The sequence below is a fragment of the Balaenoptera musculus genome, chromosome 2 (assembly GCF_009873245.2).
Source record: "Balaenoptera musculus isolate JJ_BM4_2016_0621 chromosome 2, mBalMus1.pri.v3, whole genome shotgun sequence".
NCBI lineage: Eukaryota > Metazoa > Chordata > Mammalia > Artiodactyla > Balaenopteridae > Balaenoptera > Balaenoptera musculus.
The window spans coordinates 99,970,256-99,989,994 of NC_045786.1; the positions used below are offsets into that span (position 1 = coordinate 99,970,256).

The window sequence follows — 19,739 nt, forward strand, 5'->3', positions numbered from 1 at the left end:
AAAGAAAGTATCAGGGCCAAACAGCCTTACAGATGAGTTCTGTAAATAATAAAATAACATATAATTCCAATTACAGAAAATAGAGAAAGAGGGAATATTCCTCAACTCATTTCTGAAGGCTAACATAGAATCTGGATACCAAAATCAAACAAGATAGTTCCAAAAAAAAATTTCAGACCAATTTCATTCATGAACATAAATGCAAAAAACAAGAACAAAAAAAGACAAAAAAAAAACCCTTAAATATTAGCAAGCTAAATACAGTGATTAAAAAAAGAAAATTTAGCATAACCAATATGAGTTTATCCCAAAGTTGGTTTAATATTCTAAAATCAATTAATGCAATTCACCCCATTCACTGATTAGGAGAGAAATACTATACGATTTTATCATTAGATGAAGACAAATCTTCAATAAAATTCACAATGCATTCAAGAGTGGAAACTAGGAGTAGAAGGGAAGGAAACTTTCCCAACCTGAAAGTGAAAGTCTACGGATATCCACAGCACCAAAAGCATCTACCACAATGGCCCTTTAACATTTTATTGAAAACATTTTTATAGCAAGCATTAAGTGTGGAAGGTCACAAACGACTGTAACACAACTACAGCTCCTGGCTTCAGGGGAGAAGATGAAAATAAGAGTATCCGGTTTTGTCACCATTATTCCAGGAGGGTAAAATCCCCAGTCTACTCCATGAGCACCTAGCCAATCAGTCCATGGATGGCTGCCCTAGAGTCAGGTGACCTCCTTTGATTCAAAGCCCTGTCACCATTTTGATGGAGTCTCAGAGAACATGGTCATCTATGGCTGCTCCTTCTTGTGGGTAGAAAAACTTCCTTCAGAAGAGGATTGTATATATATATATATACATACATATATATATATATATATATATACACACACACATATATATGTATATATATGTATATAATGGATTCCAAGAAAGAAATAGGCTCTTTTTTTCCAGTGCAGCCAAACTGCAAAGCTTATAACACAAGTAGGTGCTCTGTACAGATCTTACTTCCTCTATATCTGCGGTGCTAGAATGTAAATCTGTAGGCAAGTTAAATACTAAAGAGTACGAGAGCGTGAAAGTTATGGTAAACTCAGAAATCTGTTTTTTTGAAAGTTAGGCTGTATTTATGCTGGCTGAATGTTCTGTTTAATCACCTGTTATCCTCCATTGCCGTGTCGGTAACCAAGAAGCTTCCAACCCATCTCTCCCTGTCTTGAGAGGAACCCGGAAAGCAGCTCTGGTCTCTGTTTGGCCCGGGGTCTCAGGTGGCGCAGCGCCCCCTGCGGGCCAGTTGAGGCGGCGCCGGCGAGAGACGCCGAAGGGACCGCTTGGTGTGGGAGTCGCCCGGCTCCGTGCCACCTCTCCTCCAGGTAGCGGCTCCTTCCCGTGCTGTGTCCCCCGCATCAGGGGTCTGTTTCTATAAAGGAAGCGGGTTTCCCTCACGGGAGTCGTCCCAAATCCCCTCCGCAGGAGCCCGCAGGAGAGAAGGGAGCCGAAGGACCCGCAGGAGGACCCTGCGAGGCGGGCCACTCGGGGCTGCCCAGGGCCAGCGCCATCGGGAGTTCTTATTAGAGCAGCTCGTGGGCAAATCAGCCCAGCCAGCCCGGCTTGTGTAGCCGCTCCGGGGGAGCAAGGCTTTTCCAGAGGTAGATTCCCTTTGCGAGGTAGCAGGGCTTTCTCCCCAACTCCCCAGCCGCATCTTGTCCTACACCCAAAAAACCGACTCCGTGGCAGGAGTGTGGGGTGGAGCGTGGAGTCAGGGTCGGGGGAGAGGCTGTGAGAGAGGTGCTCGTGACTGGGAACAATGAGGGATCCAGATGCAAGAGAAGAAGCGTTTACAGGGAAGACTTTGGCAGGGCTTCAAAGATCTGGAGGTGTAGGGTGCAAGTCACTGGGCTTCCCACGTCAGGGCTGGGGGAAGACTAGCCGTCCAGGTGAACAGGGCTCCCCTCCTCACAGCCCACGCGGATGGGCCTGGTGGAGTCCTTCTTACAGCAGTGGCAGTGCAGGGGCCGGGTGCCTGCTTTGGCAAAGCAGTCGGTGACGCTGACATCGTGAGCACCGTTGTGGCAGCTTTGCAAGGAGCTGCTCTGCTGGTACAGGGCACAGGTGGAGTTCTCAGAAATCTGCTCTGGTGGCCAAATCCTCGTGAATGAGGGTGTTGATCTGCTTGCACCTACCCCTCCGGAACAGCCACCGTCACCTCATCATCACGTCACAGTACCGGTGGTGTCCTCCAGGGACTCATGACCTGGGGTTGTCTGTACACCGTCTTGAGAAGGGCAGGCCTGGAGTGAAGACAATTGGCCCCAGGAGGAGGAGGAGAAGAAGGGTCCACATCAGATTCATGTTCCCTGTGAAAGCAGGTCGAGGAAGAGTGGGGTCAGGGAGCAGGCTGTGGTCCCTTGCCGCCAAGATACCTATTGTATTTCTAAGAACTCTCAGCCCAAACACTTCATGTCCCCGCTGGCCCCTATCTACACTTCTTCTTGTACTCACAGCAACTACTGTTCTCACATTCTCCTTCCACCTCACACCCCTTCTTTTCTCTGGGTAAGAAGTGAGAAGAGAAGAGAAGGACTTGTAAAGAAAGGAGGTGCCTACCACCCACTCACCCCTTTATAGGCCTGACATACAAAGGTATTTTCAAACTCCGAAGTGATTTTTGCTCCTCACTTGAGTAGTTAACCTAAAAAAGTGTTTGCATCTATCAGCCACCTGATTCCACAGCCTATGAATGAAGCAGGTGTCCCTGCCAAACCTTTTCTACAGTAGGTGAGCTCACTACTAATCCATATGCCTCGCATCTTAGAAAATATTTCCACTTCCTTAAATACATATGCCTGTTTTAAATGCTGTTAAAAAGAAAATGGAAGCATTTCAGTTCTAAGAGAGTAGACTTATGTTTTCCCCACAGATTCCTCTGCCTCAGAATAAAAATTCCTGGCTCCTCAGGGCTTCCCTGCTGGCGCAGTGGTGAAGACACTGTGCTCCCAATGCAGGGGGCCCAGGTTCGATCCCTGGTCAGGGAACTAGATCCCACATGCCACAACTAAGGAGCCTGCATGCTGCAGTAAGACCCAGCATCTTACTTATAAATAAATATTCTTAAAAAAATTCCTGGCTCTTCTATGTATAGGGCCTGTCATCATGAAACTTCCCAACTAGTGCCCAGGGAGTCTGAGTAAAGACTGAGTGTATATTCTGACTCTTTTACTGAATACCTGGGAGTCCCAGGGCAGGGTTTTTGCAGAGCAGATGACAACCACAGAGATAGATATGTCCCTTTCAGTGGTGGATACTCCTAGCAGAAATGGAACCTCCGTTGCCTTCCCTCCTTCCTCTAATCCTATAGGAATTACATTGTGGATATTTTCTTCCCAGACCTTAAAGGGAAGGCCATATGGAAAACTCTTAGGTCTGTCAATGATCTTTTTTTTTTTTTAATTATTTTATTTATTTATTTATTTTTGGCTGTGTTGGGTCTTCGTTTCTGTGCGAGGGCTTTCTCTAGTTGCTGCGAGCGGGGGCCACTCTTCATCGCGGTGCGTGGGCCTCTCACTGTCACGGCCCCTCTTGTAGCGGAGCACCAGCTCCAGATGCACAGGCTCAGTAGTTGTGGCTCACGGGCCCAGTTGCTCCGTGGCATGTGGGATCTTCCCAGACCAGGGCTCGAACCTATGTCCCCAGCATTGGCAGGCAGATTCTCAACCACTGCGCCACCAGGGAAGCCCCTGTCAATGATCTTAAACAGATTGCCTAGTAGGACTAATTTCATGTTTACTATTTCACACCCACAGTCTTTACCAGAATCACACAGAGTACCTATGACACCACCGCACATATGAAGAAAAAAACCTGCAGTTTGGTGACTGTCACTAGCTTGCTATTATTGGAGGTGGGCAAATCACCTCATCCTTATACTCTAAAGTGAAGGTTATAGACTAAAGATCTTTTTCACCTCAATCATTCTCTGTCTTTCACTCCCTAACTAAGCATTACTTGTGTGTATGAGTCCATGTGTGATTTTCTGTGTGTACATATTGTTTTGTACATGTTTAGGTAAGCAGAAATATTTTGTTTGCAAGTTGGGTTTCCATTTGAGAACTGTTAATCCAATTAAATCTAATTTTTCTTAAAAACAGTTGTTAATGAATTTAGGCAAAAAAAAAAAATCCATCTCTTTTATGTAAAGATTACATTCTTTTTGTCTTCACAATTTAAACTGTGAATGTTCTTATTATGGGAGAAGCTGCCTGAGATGTGGGTCTGCATTTCAGTAAGGTAAGGGAAGAAATAGTACATACGCCTTTCCAGAGCTCCAAAATCAGTTATGTTAGGGGACCTGCTAATGAAGGTGGTGGCAGGGGCACATACAGTCAATCAACAAGTTGTAATATAAGTAGATTTCATAGGTCTTATCTTGATAGGTCTCCCTGGCAGATAGGCCTCAGAAGCCTTTTGTCTGATTAGGCAACAGAGCAAAAGCTGACTGACAGCTGGCAGGAAACTGAGTTGAGATCTAATAACTAGATCTCAATATCCTTTATAATTGGCCAAGAAAAGAGGAACTGCCTTTTTTGGAACTTCACTATGCTTAGCTATTCTTGTTTAATTCACACCATAGTTCTAACAAGTATGTGTTATTATTTACAGGTTTCACAATTTCGTGTGTTCATGGCTCTGCATAACTGGCCATTGGGCTTAAAGAATCCAACCCTTTGGCCAAGTGGTACATATAGGGTCTCATTTCTCAGAATTAGTAGAGCTCGGATTCAAATCAAGGTCTTTACCTGACCTTAACTTTTTGAAGAGGGTATGTGGCAGGCCGCAGGACAAGCAAAGATTTAGAAATTCATTCAACATGAAAAAAACTTGTCTTTATATTGAGGGAAAAGTTACCTTTGTAGTGAGAGACTAACCTAGTCGTCTGAAAACAACCAAGAGGAAAAAGCACATTACCTAAAATTATTAGTTGTGATTAGTGGCAGTTACTGAATGATATGTAGATTAGCCAACAAAAATTTCTATGAAGAGATTTAGTGTAAGGTAAATATGCATAGAGGAAAGCTATGGATGAACCAATCAGGAAAAGCATAGAAGGTGTGCTCTGAATACAATTTTAAAGGTGGACCATGGTTGCAGATTGGGCATGATATTGGGTGAGTCTCTTCTCAGGACGCTTGTGATAAGCGTGATGGGCAGTATCTGAGTGAACAGACAGGATGTGATCAGTAGGTAGGAGTAGAGTGAGTGAAAACCCCTGAACTATTGCCACCTTCAACAGAGGTGGGAACTACTCAGCTCTAGTTGATCCCTTGTGGTAATGGAGACTCAGTGCACCGACAACATCTCCCGATTTTTAAAGGTAAGACAGGAATGCAAATTTTTATGTGAACTATCCCAACTTGAAGTGTTAATATTCCAAAACCCAATATTAAAAGTAAAACTATATGCTGATCAAGAACAGGTTTTGAGCCAGATGCACTCCCTGTGACTGCAGTGTATGATTTTTAGTTCATATTATAGACACTTGAGTACAGGTCCTTCTACCCAGTGTGGTTGTCGGTATCACAGAAGGGCTAAACTACACCTAATTCATTTTTACATCCTCATCTCTCATGAAAATGCTTTCCACAAAATATACATGAAAAAAAAAAAAACTTACTTCATGGTAAAAGATATTAATGCCTTTTAGGCAGAACAAGATTTCAGGCAGAATCCTATTAGCACTGCACTGAGTCCTATCCAGGTCACCATTATGTCCATGTTAACATAACGACATCAGTGGTAAAATAATTGCATTTCCACATGACAGAAATATAAAAAGGTAGTTTAAAAAAATGTGGATTAATTTTCTTGGAAGGTTGTACAGTGCCATTTGAGGACCTAATCCAGTTTCCTTTTTTTAAATTTTATTTATTTATTTGTTTGTTTGTTTGTTTATTGGCTGCGTCAGGTCTTCGTTGCTGTGCGCGGGCTTTCTCTAGTTGCAGCCAGAGTGCGCCACTGCGCCATCAGGGAAGCCCCAGTTTTCTAACTAAGAGGTTAGACCAGGGATTTAATATCTCTTATCTGGAGGCCTTTCCTACCTTGATACACTTTCCCTGTCTGTACAATGTCCCACACCATCTTCTTAGCCTAGAATGCTCATTTATTCCCTAAAGTCCCTAAACTCTGCTTATCCTTTATGGGCCAGCTCAAATGGACATTTCTTCTGGAAGCCTTTCTTATCCCATGAGGCCAAGTAAGACCCTTCATCCTCAGGGTCCCCATAAAACCATCTTCACACAGTGTTATTACCGCTATCACATAGTAATAAAATTATTATAGGTCTACAATTATTTTCCTCTGCTTCTCTGAGAACCAAGAGTATGTTTCATGCATCAAGTTACATACTATGACTTCCATAATTTCAGGAATACAGTGTCCTATCCATTGATGCTCATTTTATAAATTAAAAAATTTTTTTCCTGTTAACATCAAGAAATGAAATGTACTAGTAAGATAAATGACAACTCTAGGACAGACTGTTTTGTAGAAAATAGCACAGATTGAAAAGAACACAGGAATTCAAGCTCTAGCTTGGAATCCCTTACATGACACCAAATGTTCATTCTCTGGCAGATTTTACAGACTTTCTTCTGGGTGTTTTTAGGTCATGCTACTTCACAGGAAGTGAAGGCAAAAACTGCGCCAGGGTAAAAACAAGAGAAAGTGAATTCAATGCATAGGAAGCAGAAAAAAAAAAATGACAACAACAATAACAAAAAGTCATAGATTTGTCACAAACTAATTACTTATAGGATTTTGAACAGTGAGAAATTCAGAGCTCAAGTTTCCACCACAGGGAAGTGAGGAGATAAAGAACATTTGGGTGAGAAGGAACCAGGGTGATTACTAAAATGAAAGGGGTGCCTGGGTTCCTCTGGTGCAAACAAGCCTCCTGGCGCTATTTGTTCTGAGTACCAGGCCTGCCTTCATGTACTTCAGTCTTTCAATGTGTTGCCCCCAAGTTGAGTTATAAAATCTATAGCCATTCTGGGACTTCCCTAGTGGCGCAGTGGTTAAGAATCCGCCTGCCAGTGCAGGGGACACCGGTTGGAGCCCTGGTCCGGGAAGATCCCACATGCTGCAGAGCAACTAAGCCCATGTGCCACAACTACTGAGCCTGAGCTCTAGAGCCCGTGAGCCACAACTCTTGAGCCCTTGTGCCACAACTACTGAAGCCCACGTGCCTAGAGCCCATGCTCCGCAACAAAAGAAGCCACCGCAATGAGAAGCCCGTGCACCGCAACGAAGAGTAGCCCCCACTCGCTGCAACTAGAGAAAGCCCATGCGCAGCAACAATGACCCAACGCAGCCAAATAAATAAATAAAAATAAAAAATCTATGGCCATTCTGCAGCCAGTGATATTTTTCATTTAGGAAATCCAGACCCAGTGGCAGAGCTCTGCCCTGCACAGGATGCCTGGAATTAGATTTGTTACAACAGAAGCAGCAGTGGTTCACCCCTGGGTACGCATTGATCAGCAAATGATAAAACAAAGGGCTCATTGCATAAGTGGACCATGTCCTAATCTGTGCGTTTCTTCATGTCCTAGATTCAGAACCCTCCTTGTTCTGCTCGCCCCACCCACAGGGGCTGCTCTATATCTCCAGTCCCAAGAACTAGGGGGAAACCAGCTGCCCCTGAGCGCCAGGACCACCAGCTGGATCTGTTCTCTCAGGAGCCACAGCAGAGATACTGGGTAAGACAATGAGCCCCAGACCTGGAACAGGAGAGACAGCAATGAAGCAGCAACTGGGGGAGCGGTGAGCTGAAGTTAGTGCCCAGGACACATGACAGACTTCGGGGAGCAGAGGGGAGAGGAGCTAGAACCACAGTGACAGCAGGGTGTCTGCAGGGTGAGTGAGGAGGGAGTGCGTTATTTGTGGGCCGGGATGCAGAAGATACCCTTCTTTTCACAGGAAACATGGTTCCAATACAGCAGAATGCCCGGCTTCCTCTCTTTTTGCTGCTGGGGCTCTTGGGAATGGTGATCTCACTCCATGCCCAACCTCCTAATTTAACCTGGGCTCAGTGGTTTGAGATTCAGCACATAAATATGGCCCACCCTCAATGCAATGCTGCAATGTGGGTGGTTAACCGTTACAGAATGGAGATGGGTTACCGTCACAGAATGGTATGCAAAAATCAAAATACTTTTCTCCACACAACGTTTGCTGAAGTAGCTCATGTTTGTACCACCGGAAATGTACCCTGCCCTTCATCAGGCAGGATGAATTGTCATATTAGCTCATTTCAAGTGCCTGTAACCCACTGCAACCTCACAAGAAATGCACGACATTATACGGACTGCCGTTATACACAGACACCGGCACAGAAGATCTTCATCATTGCGTGTAAGAACAGATCACCACAGGACGATGCCACGTACCCCGTGGTTCCAGTTCACTTGGATGCGATCATCTAAACTCTGGGCCAGCACTTTGGGCCGTGCTCATCTGCCAAGCGCCACAGTCCTGTCCCACCATCCACCCCAGATATCAGCATCAGTCCTCATCTCACCAGCCTCCAGGTCCCTTTAAGCTTTGCTCAGCTGAAGCTCCTTGTGCACGCACAATAAACTTTACAGAATTACCTACAAGGCTCCGTGTGTCTGTCTGTGCTCTTCTATCATGTAGTTACATTCTGGTCTAGAGGCTTTTCCCCTTCTTCTAATCTGAGATTTGTGGGAAATGAATAGATGTGAGGATAAGAGGCTCCTTGTGTCATGAAGTTGTGCAGACTTTTCCTTCTCTCTGCTTTAGGCCAGGAAGCTGAGGCTTCCTCTCATAGCTGCCTATTTCAATACCAGGAGGCAAAGAGCCCCCAGTAAGTAGAAACAAATGTATTTGATTCTGATTTAAGAACCATACATTTTATGATAAAAGAGAACGATACAGTGTAAAAACAAAAAGAAAGGGGGAAATGCCATAATTGTGATAAGACCAAAAGAAAAAAGCAAATTTTAGCCCCAGAGATTTGTTTTTAAATAAGTGTATCAAATCTTCAGATATTAATGATTATCCTAGAGGTGGATCCAGAGTTTGAGTCTAATGTGGAATGAGACAAATTGTTCAGGTAGTATATGGACAGATTCCAGTACTACCTGGAGAAGAGGTGAAACTCTTTCCTAGCGATTTCTGTGTCCTGGAGAAGGGAAGAGCTGGTCATCTGGTAGCAGAAGGTAAAGAAGGAGACATGGAATTGGGCTCTCTCCCAAGGAGAGAATCAGTGGCTTGTTCACATTCAGGTCAGGAAGGGGCACAGGCTCCAGGATTACAGAAATGTAGACAGACAGAAAAGGGAGCGGATAATGAAAGCCCCTACTCTGCCTCCATCACAAGGCTGCACTCAGGAATCAATGAGGAACAGGAAGGGAAAGCTCTTTGCAAACTGTGGTCAGATGCAGCATTCAAGTGACTGTTCGGGGGACATGTTAGGTCTTTTGCAGCACCTGACTCAGAATAGAACGCAGGTAGCATGTCATTAAATCTGTACCTCCGTCCTTGAGTCCGGGATTCCTGACCTCCTATTTTTCAGCTCCTCTTTCAGGCCCAGATATACAGCAATTTCCATTCCTCCCACCCTCCATATGGGCAGTCATTCTTGCTCTTGATAGTACTACATACGGCATCTGCACTTGAGCATCTTCTCTGGAGAAGCCACTGGAGGATTTGTTCCTCCAGGCGGGTCTGTTGACTCAAGCTATTGCATGGAGATACTAGGTTTGGACAATTCCAGGGCTCAACAGAATCCACTGACTTTAGGTTAATACAGAGTGGCATGAAATGAGCTTACCCTTCCAACAGGCTTGGAGTAACAGAAGGAGAGGGTGGGATACCGCAAGGCTGGAGTCACATTTGCCATGATGCAGTGAACCTTCCTTGTCTCAGCAGATCATATGTCACTTCCCAGCCGTGGACACAGCATCTCTAACACCGTATGGTAGAGGGATCAGCCAACTCAGCTGCCCCATCTCTCTCTGCCTTGTGTCGTCATCCCCTCTCCCATCATTCACTCATCATTCATTAATGCAGTAGTTAACCCATGTGCAGATGTGCTCTAGGCAGATTTCTAAGCTCGTGAGGATGCAATGTAAACAAAGAGACATTTCTGTCCTAGGGTGCCTATTCTACTGGGAAGAAAATGAACTTACAAAATTATTTTTCCAGGTGATAAGTGTCAGGAGGAAAACTGCACTGAGGAAAACAATGTACAGTCATCTCTCAGTATCTTCAGGGGATTGGTTCCAGGAGACTCTGCAGATATCAAAATCCACAGATGCTCAAGTCCCTTATATAAAAGGGGGTCATACCGTTGGCCCTCCACATCCGTGGCTTTCACATCCACACAGAGGGCCATCTGTAGTGGGTCTCAATGAGTCCATAGAAGTGAATCTGCAGTGTGGTTGGTAGGGGCCCAATGAAGGAATGAATTCTGAACAATATCAGAAGCAGCTGGTCATGCAGAAACTAAGGGGATAGTCTTCCTGACAGAGACAGAGACAGAGACAGAGAGACAGAGAGAGAGCATTCAAAGGGCCCAACATGAATGTAGATTAGTCATGTTAGAAAAATAAAAGTTAGTCTAGCAGGACAAGAGCATTTTAACCATGAGCATTAGTGATAGAGGTTATTGAGGCTCAGATGCTTCATACCTATGGAGATGAAAATAAAGAGTAAATTTCCTATGGGGTACAAATGGAGCATGTTAGATAATACTGTGACCTGAAGATCAGTCTGGCAGCTGTGCAGGGACTGCGGGGACAGTCAGGAACTCGTGGTATCCAGGCCAAATCCCAGAGGCATGGGATAAGGTAATAGCAATAGGGCAGAAGAAAAAGTGCAGGTTTAGGATTATGTTTCCAAGTTCGAATCATCAGGCTTTAGTGAAGGATTGGAAGCGGAGGGAGAGGGGAACAGAAGAGATTTCCTCATGTCAGTAAAATGCACCTTCATCCTCTCACTCCGCAGCACCATGCTGTTCCCCCTCCCTGAGGCCATGCTTCCCCACTCTCTTCCTGCTTTTCCTCTGTTCCTCATCTTCCCTGGTCCCTGTGCTGAAGATTGGGCTGGGGTCAGAGGGAGCTGGTGGCCCTGAAGCTTAGAAGTAGCTTCTCCCTCCCGGGAGGCAGGAGGATTCAAAGCAGAGCAAGGAGGATTCTGTGCTCTGTGACGACAAAGCCGTGGCTTGGCTCCCACCGCCCTCTGTGATAGACACTCAAGATCTGACTGCACTGAACCTGAGGCCAGCACTAGAGTGGCCACTATTAGAGAAGTTAATTGTTCACGTCAGCATGTTCCAAGGACACGTTCCTTGGAGTCCACTTCTCTTCCCTAAGCCTCCATTTCTAACTTTGTAAAATGCTCGTAATAGTACCAAATCTCAAGGAAGTCTTGGAAGAGTGAAAGCAGTTAGTGGTTGTGACACACTTTGTAAGGTACAGCATGAAGTGAAAGGGCCGTTCACATTGTTATTGTTTCTAGTTTATGTTTTAACATCAGGAGCAGATTCCTCTGTGTGGGTACGAAGCAGATTGTCTCAAGTGACCCTCAGATCAGGGAGAGAAGGCCCCAGGGTCAGGTCAGGAGATGTGAGAGGAGAGCAATCTGATCTAAACCTTCTGATTTGTTTTTGTCTGATATTGAGATTTTAGGCACTGTTTCCATTTGAATCACATAAGGGAGTGAGACTGTGACAACATGGACGGACCTAGAGGGGATCATGCTTGGTGAAATAAGTCAGACAGAGAAAGACAAATACTGTATGATTTCACTTATATGTGGAACCTACAAAACAAAACAAATGAACAAGCATAACAAAACAGAAACAGAGTCATTGGTACAGATAACAAACAGGTGTTTGCCAGAGGGGAGCAGGATAAGGGAATGAAAGAAATAGGTGAGGGAGATTAAGATGTAAAAACTTCCAGTTATAAAACAAATGAGTCACAGGTATACATTTACAGTGTGGGGGAATATAGTCAATAATTATGTCATATCTTTGGTAACAGATGATAAGCAGATGTCATGGTGTTCATTTTGAAATGTATAGAAATACTGAATCACTCTGCTATGTACCAGGAACTAACATAGTGTTGTAGGTCAATTATACTTCAAAAACAAACAAACAAACAAACAAAACAAACTCATAGAAAAAGAGATCAGATTTGTGGTTACCAGAGGTGGGGGATGAGAGGGAGGGGGAATTGGATAAAGAGAGTCAAACTTCCAGTTATAAGATAAATAAGCATTAGGGATGTGATATACAACATGATAAATGCAATTAACATTGCTGTATGTTATATATGAAAGTTGTTAAGAGAATAAATCCAAAGAGCTCTCATCACAAGGAAAAAAAATATTTTCCAATTCTTTAATTTTGTATCTATATGAGATGATGAAGGTTCACTAAATTTATGGTGCTAATTACTTCATTATGTTTGTAAGTCAAATCGTTATGCTGTACACCTTAAACTTATACAGTGCTGTATGTCAATTATATCTCAGTAAAACTGGAAGAAAAAAAAGAGAGTGAGGCAATGAGTAGGGAAGGGAGCACAGAAATTCTGTTCCCATCCCCAATTCAAATTACCTATGAAAAATAGCCTTTTTTTGAAACTAAAACTTTACTTGTGTTATTAAATTTGCTTCCTAAAATGCACATAGAAATGTGGCACTGTTAACTGTTATTCATGTCTCAAGTATGAGTTATAATAATAACATAAGAACAATGCCTAGGTAGCTCCCATCAGGAAACTTGCATAAGCCTCTTAGATAGCCTCACCAGAGGGCAGACAGCAGAAGCAAGAAGAACTACAATCCTGCAGTCTATGGAACAAAAACCACATTCACAAAAAAGATAGACAAGATGAAAAGGCAGGGGGCTATGTACCAGATGAAGGAACAAGATAAAACCCCAGAAAAACAACTAAATGAAGTGGAGATAGGCAACCTTCCAGAAAAACAATTCAGAATAACGATAGTGAAGATGATCCAGGACCTCGGGAAAAGAATGGAGGCAGGGCTTCCCTGCCGGCGCAGTGGTTAAGAATCTGCCTGCCAATGCAAGGGACACGGGTTCAAGCCCTGGTCTGGGAAGATCCCACATGCCACGGAGCAACTAAGCCCATGTGCCGCAAGAGCCCGCAAGCCACAACTACTGAGCCCACGCACCACAACTACTGAAGCTTGCGTGCCTAGAGCCTGTGCTCCGCAACAAGAGAAGCCACAACAATGAGGAGCCCACGCACCACAACGAAGAGTAGCCCCCGCTCACAACTAGAGAAAGCCCGCGCACAGCAAGGAAGACCCAACGCAGCCAAAAATAAGAACAAACAAATAAATAAACACATTTATTTTTTTTTAAAAATGGAGGCAAAGATCGAGAAGATACAAGAAATGTTTAACAAAGACCTAGAAGAATTAAAGAACAAACAAACAGAGATGAACAATACAATAACTGAAATGAAAACTACACGAGAAGGAATCAATAGCAGAATAACTGAGGCAGAAGAACGGATAAGTGACCTGGAAGACAGAATGGTGGAATTCACTGCTGCAGAACAGAACAAAGAAAAAAGAATGAAAAGAAATGAAGACAGCCTAAGAGACCTCTGGGACAACATTAAATGCAACAACATTTGCATTATAGGGGTCCCAGAAGGAGAAGACAGAGAGAAAGGACCCGAGAAAATATTTGAAGAGATTATAGTCTAAAATTTCCCTAACATGGGAAACGAAATAGCCACCCAAGTCCAGGAAGAGCAGCGAGTCCCATACAGGATAAACCCAAGGAGAAACACGCCGAGACACATAGTAATCAAACTTGTAAAAATTAAAGACTAAGAAAAATTATTGAAAGCAGCAAGGGAAAAACGACAAATAACATACAAGGGAACTCCCATAAGGTTAACAGTGGATTTCTCAGCAGAAACTCTACAAGCCAGGAGGGAGTGGCATGATATACTTAAAGTGATGAAAGGGAAGAACCTACAACCAAGATTACTCTACCCAGCAAGGATCTCATTCAGATTCGATGGAGAAATCAAAAGCTTTACAAACAAGCAAAAGCTAAGAGAATTCAGCACCACCAAACCACCACCAAATGCTAAAGGAACTTCTCTAAGTGGGAAGCACAAGAGAAGAAAAGGACCTACAAAAACAAACCCAAAACAATGAAGAAAACAGTCATAGGAACATACATATCGATAATTACCTTAAACGTGAATGGATTAAATGCTCCAACCAAAAGACACAGGCTTGCTGAATGGATACAAAAACAAGACCCATATATATGCTGTCTACAAGAGACCCACTTCAGACCTAGGGACACATTCAGACTGAAAGTGAGGGGATGGAAAAAGATATTCCATGCAAATGGAAATCATAAGAAAGCTGGAGTAGCAATACTCATATCAGATAAAATAAACTTTAAAATAAAGAATGTTACAAGAGACAAGGAAGGACACTACATAATGATCAAGGGATCAATCCAAGAAGGAGATATAGCAATTATAAATATATATGCACCCAACATAGGAGCACCTCAATACATAAGGCAACTGCTAACAGCTATAAAAGAGGAAATCGACAGTAACACAATAATAGTGGGGGACTTTAACACCTCACTTACACCAATGGACAGACCATCCAAAATGAAAATAAATAAGGAAAAACAAGCTTTAAATGACACAATAGACCAGATAGATTTAATTGATATTTATAGGACATTTCATCCAAAAACAGCAAATTACACTTTCTTCCCAAGTGCGCACGGAACATTCTCCAGGATAGATCACACCTTGGGTCACAAATCAATCCTCAGTAAATTTAAGAAAATTGAAATCATGTCAAGCATCTTTTCCGATAACAACACTATGAGATTAGAAATGAATTACAGGGAAAAAAACATAAAAAAAACACAGACACATGGAGGCTAAACAATATGTTACTAAATAACCAAGAGGTCACTGAAGAAATCAAAGAGGAAATCAAAAAATACCTAGAGACAAATGAATGAAAACATGACGATCCAAAACCTATGGGATACAGCAAAAGCAGTTCTAAGAGGGAAGTTTATAGCTATACAAGCCTACCTCAAGAAACAAGAAAAATCTCAAATAAACAATCTAACCTTACACCTAAAGGAACTAGAGAGAGAAGAACAAACAAAACCCAAAGTTAGCAGAAGGAAGGAAATCATAAAGATCAGAGAAGAAATAAATGAAATAGAAATAAAGAAAACAATAGCAAAGATCAATAAAACTAAAAGCTGGTTCTTTGAGAAGATAAACAAAATTGATAAACCATTAGCCAGACTCATCAAGAAAAAGACGGAGAGGACTCAAATCAATAAAATTAGAAATGAAAAAGGAGAAGTTACAACAGACACCGCAGAAATACAAACCATCCTAAGAGACTACTACAAGCAACTCTCTGCCAATAAAATGGATAACTTGGAAGAAATGGACAAACTCTTAGAAAGGTATAACCTTCCAAGACTGAACCAGGAAGAAATAGAAAATATGAACAGACCAATCACAAGTAATGAAATTGAAACTGTGATTTAAAATCTTCCAACAAACAAAAGTCCAGGACCAGATGGCTTCACAGGTGAATTCTATCAGATGGCTTCACAGGTGAATTCTTCTCAAACATTTAGAGAAGATCTAACACCCATCCTTCTGAAACTCTTCCAAAAAATTGCGGAGGAAGGAACACTCCCAAACTCATTCTATGAGGCCACCATCACCCTGATACCAAAACCAGACAAAGATATTACAAAAAAAGAAAATTACAGACCAATATCACTGATGAATATAGATGCAAAAATCCTCAACAAAATACTAGCAAACAGAATCCAACAACACATTAAAAGGATCATACACCAAGATCAAGTGGGATTTATCCCAGGGATGCAAGGATTCTTCAATATACGCAAATCAATCAATGTGATACACCATGTTAACAAATTGAAGAATAAAAACCATATGATCATCTCAATAGACGCAGAAAAACTTTTGACAAAATTCAACACCCTTTTATGATAAAAACTCCCCAGAAAGTGGGCATAGAGGGAACCTACCTCAACATAATAAAGGCCATATATGACAAACCCACAGCAAACATCATTCTCAATGGTGAAAGACTGAAAACATTTCCTTAAGATCAGGAACAAGACAAGGTTGTCCACTCTCGCCACTATTATTCAACATAGTTTTGGAAGTCCTAGCCACTGCAATCAGAGAAGAAAAAGAAATAAAAGGAATACAAATTGGAAAAGAAGAAGTAAAACTGCCACTGTTTGCAGATGACATGATACTATACATAGAGAATCCTAAAGATGCCACCAGAAAACTGCGAGAGCTAATCAATGAATTTGGTAAAGTTGCAGGATACAAAATTAATGCACAGAAATCTCTTGCATTCCTACACACTAATGATGAAAAATCTGAAAGAGAAATTAAGGAAACACTCCCATTTACCATTGCAACAAAAAGAATAAAATACCTAGGAATAAACCTACCTAGGGAGACAAAAGACCTGTATGCAGAAAACTATAAGACACTGATGAAAGAAATTAAAGATGATACCAACAGATGGAGAGATATACCATATTCTTGGATTGGAAGAATCAACATTGTGAAAATGACTATACTACCCAAAGCAATCTACAGATTCAATGCAATCCCTATCAAATTACCAATGGCATTTTTTACGGAACTAGAACAAAAAATCTTAAAATTTGTATGGAGACACAAAAGACCCCGAATAGCCAAAGCAGTCTTGAGGGAGAAAAACGGAGCTGGAGGAATCAGACTCCGTGACTTCAGACTATACTATAAAGCTACAGTAATCAAGACAATATGGTACTGGCACAAAAACAGAAACATAGATCAATGGAACAGGATAGAAAGCCCAGAGATAAACCCACACACCTATGGTCAACTAATCTATGACAAAGGAGGCAAGGATATACAATGGAGAAAAGACAGTCTCTTCAATAAGTGGTGCTGGGAAAACTGGACAGCTACATGTAAAAGAATGAAATTAGAACACTCCCTAACATCATACACAAAAATAAACTCAAAATGGATTCGAGACCTAAATGTAAGACCGGACACTATAAAACTCTTAGAGGAAAACATAGGAAGAACACTCTTTGACATAAATCACAGCAAGATCTTTTTTGATCCACCTCCTAGAGTAATGGAAATAAAAACAAAAATAAACAAATGGGACCTAATGAAACTTCAAAGCTTTTGCACAGCAAAGGAAACCATAAACAAAATGAAAAGACAACCCTCAGAATGGGAGAAAATATTTGCAAACGAATCAATGGACAACAGATTAATCTCCAAAATATATAAACAGCTCATGCAGCTCAATATTAAAAAAAACAAACAACCCAATCCTAAAATGGGCAGAAGACCTAAATAGACATTTCTCCAAAGAAGACATAAAGATGGCCAAGAAGCACATGAAAAGCTGCTCCACATCACTAATTATTAGGGAAATGTAAATCAAAACTACAATGAGGTATCACCTCACACCAGTAAGAATGGGCATCATCAGAAAATCTACAAACAACAAATGCTGGAGAGGGTGTGGTGAAAAGGGAACCCTCTTGCACTGTTGATGGGAATGTAAATTGATATAGCCACTATGGAGGACAGTATGGAGGTTCCTTAAAAAACTAAAAATAGAATTACCATATGATCCAGCAATCCCTGGGCATTGGGTATATACAATCTGGGTATATACTGGGCATATACCCAGAGGAAACCATATTCCCAAAAGACACATGCACCCCAATGTTCATTGCAGCACTATTTACAATAGCCAGGTCATGGAAGCAGCCTAAATGCCCATCGACAGACGAATGGATGAAGAAGATGTGGTACATATATACAATGGAAGATTACTCAGCCATAAAAAGGAACGAAATTGGGTCATTTGTTGAGACATGGATGGATCTAGAGACTGTCATACAGAGTGAAGTAAGTCAGAAAGAGAAAAACAAACATTGTATATTAACGCATATATGTGGAACCTAGCAAAATGGTACAGATGAACCGGCTTGCAGGGCAGAAATAGAGACACAGATGTAGAGAGCAAACGTATGGACACCAAGGGGGGGAAAGCAGCGGTGGGGTGGGGGTGGGATGAACTGGGTGATTGGGATTGACGTGTATACACTGATGTGTATAAAATTGATGACTAATAAGAACCTGCTGTATAAAAAAATAAATTTAATTTAATTTAAAAATTAAAAAAAAAAAGAACAATGCCTACTTCAAAATTCTCAGTATTTCAAAGGTACGTTGGATTCAGAATTGGTGACATGAGAGACATTAGTGAATGGGAGTAGCAGGGTGATTACAGTGGCTAACAGGAACACCAAGTAGATCAAATCGTTCACACATACCCACTGAGTTAGAAAATACGACCCATGGTGCACCATCTGGACATTACCAAATCTGGCAAAAGACATCAGGACCCACCTATATTAGGTCAGTGCACTTCTGAACTTACCAGAAATTCAGTCTCGCCTGTGAGGTGAAATTTGTCTGGAGGGGAGTCGAGAACCTAGGACACAGCTAATAATGAGAAACAACAAATTCTTCATTTGCTTTCTAACAAAATGCGAGAGCCATGTGCCACAATCCTTTCATCATGAGCAGTTATCTAAAAAACAAAGAGATTCAAAACCAAGTGGAGGATTAAATTAATTCATTTATTCATCTATTTTAATATCCTCTACAGTTTCCCGTGGATTTTGACCAGCTTGTGACCCACTGGGTCCTCCACAGCTCTGATTATTTCAGGAGCTCCTCCGGCCACAACGGTGTGCCGAAACCCCTTCCCTCCACAAGTACTTGGCCTTGCTGATGATGTCCTAACAATCTGCAAGAACAGTTAAACTGCCCTGAGAAATAACGGGCTGTTATGGCTTAATGTGCAGCTTATCAGAACTCAGATGATGAAAAGAGAACCAAAGTTTCTCTCTCTTTCTCCATTTCCATCTCTCCTAGACCTTGGTGCTCATTTCAGGCAAATTTCTCTCACATTTTTGTAAGGTGACTGCAACAACGCCAAACCATATACCCTCTCAGGAAGAAGTCCAGCAGAGGAGGGCCCTGTCTTCATACGCCAACATTCCCATCAAACATATCTGATTGTGTTTAGGGTTGATCTCAGAATCAACCACTGTGACCTGAGAAATGAGAGATGCATGCACTGATCAGGTCAAGTATGGTTCGAGGAACCTGGTGGTCCCACAAACCCTTTCACAGTATCTATTAGGTTCTTACCTTTCAAACCACATATCTATGTGAGGCCAGGTTCTCTTTACATAGTTTAGCAAAACAACATAGTACAATGGATGAATGCAAAAGCAGATGTGAGAATCCAGCTGTCAATATAGAGTCAGCCATTAAAGAAAATGTGAAACAACGGCATTCTTCTTGTTACTATTTTTTGTTTTAGAAAATAAGTTTTTTTAAAAAATATTATATCAACATTTAATGATTCCATATTGTTATTAAATGATTTTTGAATTAATTACTAAGCATTCTAAAATTTCTTGGTTCAAATTTCTAATAAGGTAAATATAAATAGGTATAATCAACATAAACAAAAGCTCTTTGCTGTTCTCAGTAACTTTTAG

At 41.9% G+C, this 19,739-nt stretch overlaps 1 protein-coding gene and 2 long non-coding RNA genes across 6 annotated transcripts in view; 1 reads left to right on the forward strand and 2 right to left on the reverse strand.

The window, feature by feature from the left end:
- Positions 1-1,850: 1,850 nt before the first annotated feature.
- LOC118891169 lies at positions 1,851-3,450 on the reverse strand. Its single transcript, XR_005018906.1, has 2 exons — positions 3,244-3,450; positions 1,851-2,373 (listed from the first exon to the last, which is right to left on the reverse strand). It is a non-coding gene; the product is annotated as an uncharacterized LOC118891169 (long non-coding RNA).
- A 4,255-nt stretch (positions 3,451-7,705) lies between these two features.
- On the forward strand, positions 7,706-8,582 carry LOC118889540 (non-secretory ribonuclease-like). The gene is made up of 2 exons (XM_036841298.1): positions 7,706-7,770; positions 7,991-8,582. The coding sequence occupies exon 2, from the start codon at positions 7,996-7,998 to the stop codon at positions 8,494-8,496; it is 501 nt and encodes a 166-aa protein (XP_036697193.1). The 5' UTR covers positions 7,706-7,770; positions 7,991-7,995; the 3' UTR covers positions 8,497-8,582.
- An 8,662-nt stretch (positions 8,583-17,244) lies between these two features.
- The window catches only part of LOC118889542, a 35,461-nt gene continuing 32,966 nt past the window's right edge, over positions 17,245-19,739 (reverse strand). For 2 of the 4 annotated variants that reach the window (XR_005018562.1, XR_005018563.1), the window contains 2 exons: positions 18,605-19,484; positions 17,245-17,270 (listed from right to left, as the gene is read on the reverse strand). This is a non-coding gene — a long non-coding RNA (uncharacterized LOC118889542). The remainder of the gene's footprint in view (positions 17,271-18,604; positions 19,485-19,739) is intronic. The other 2 variants (XR_005018564.1, XR_005018565.1) reach the window with 2 other exon arrangements.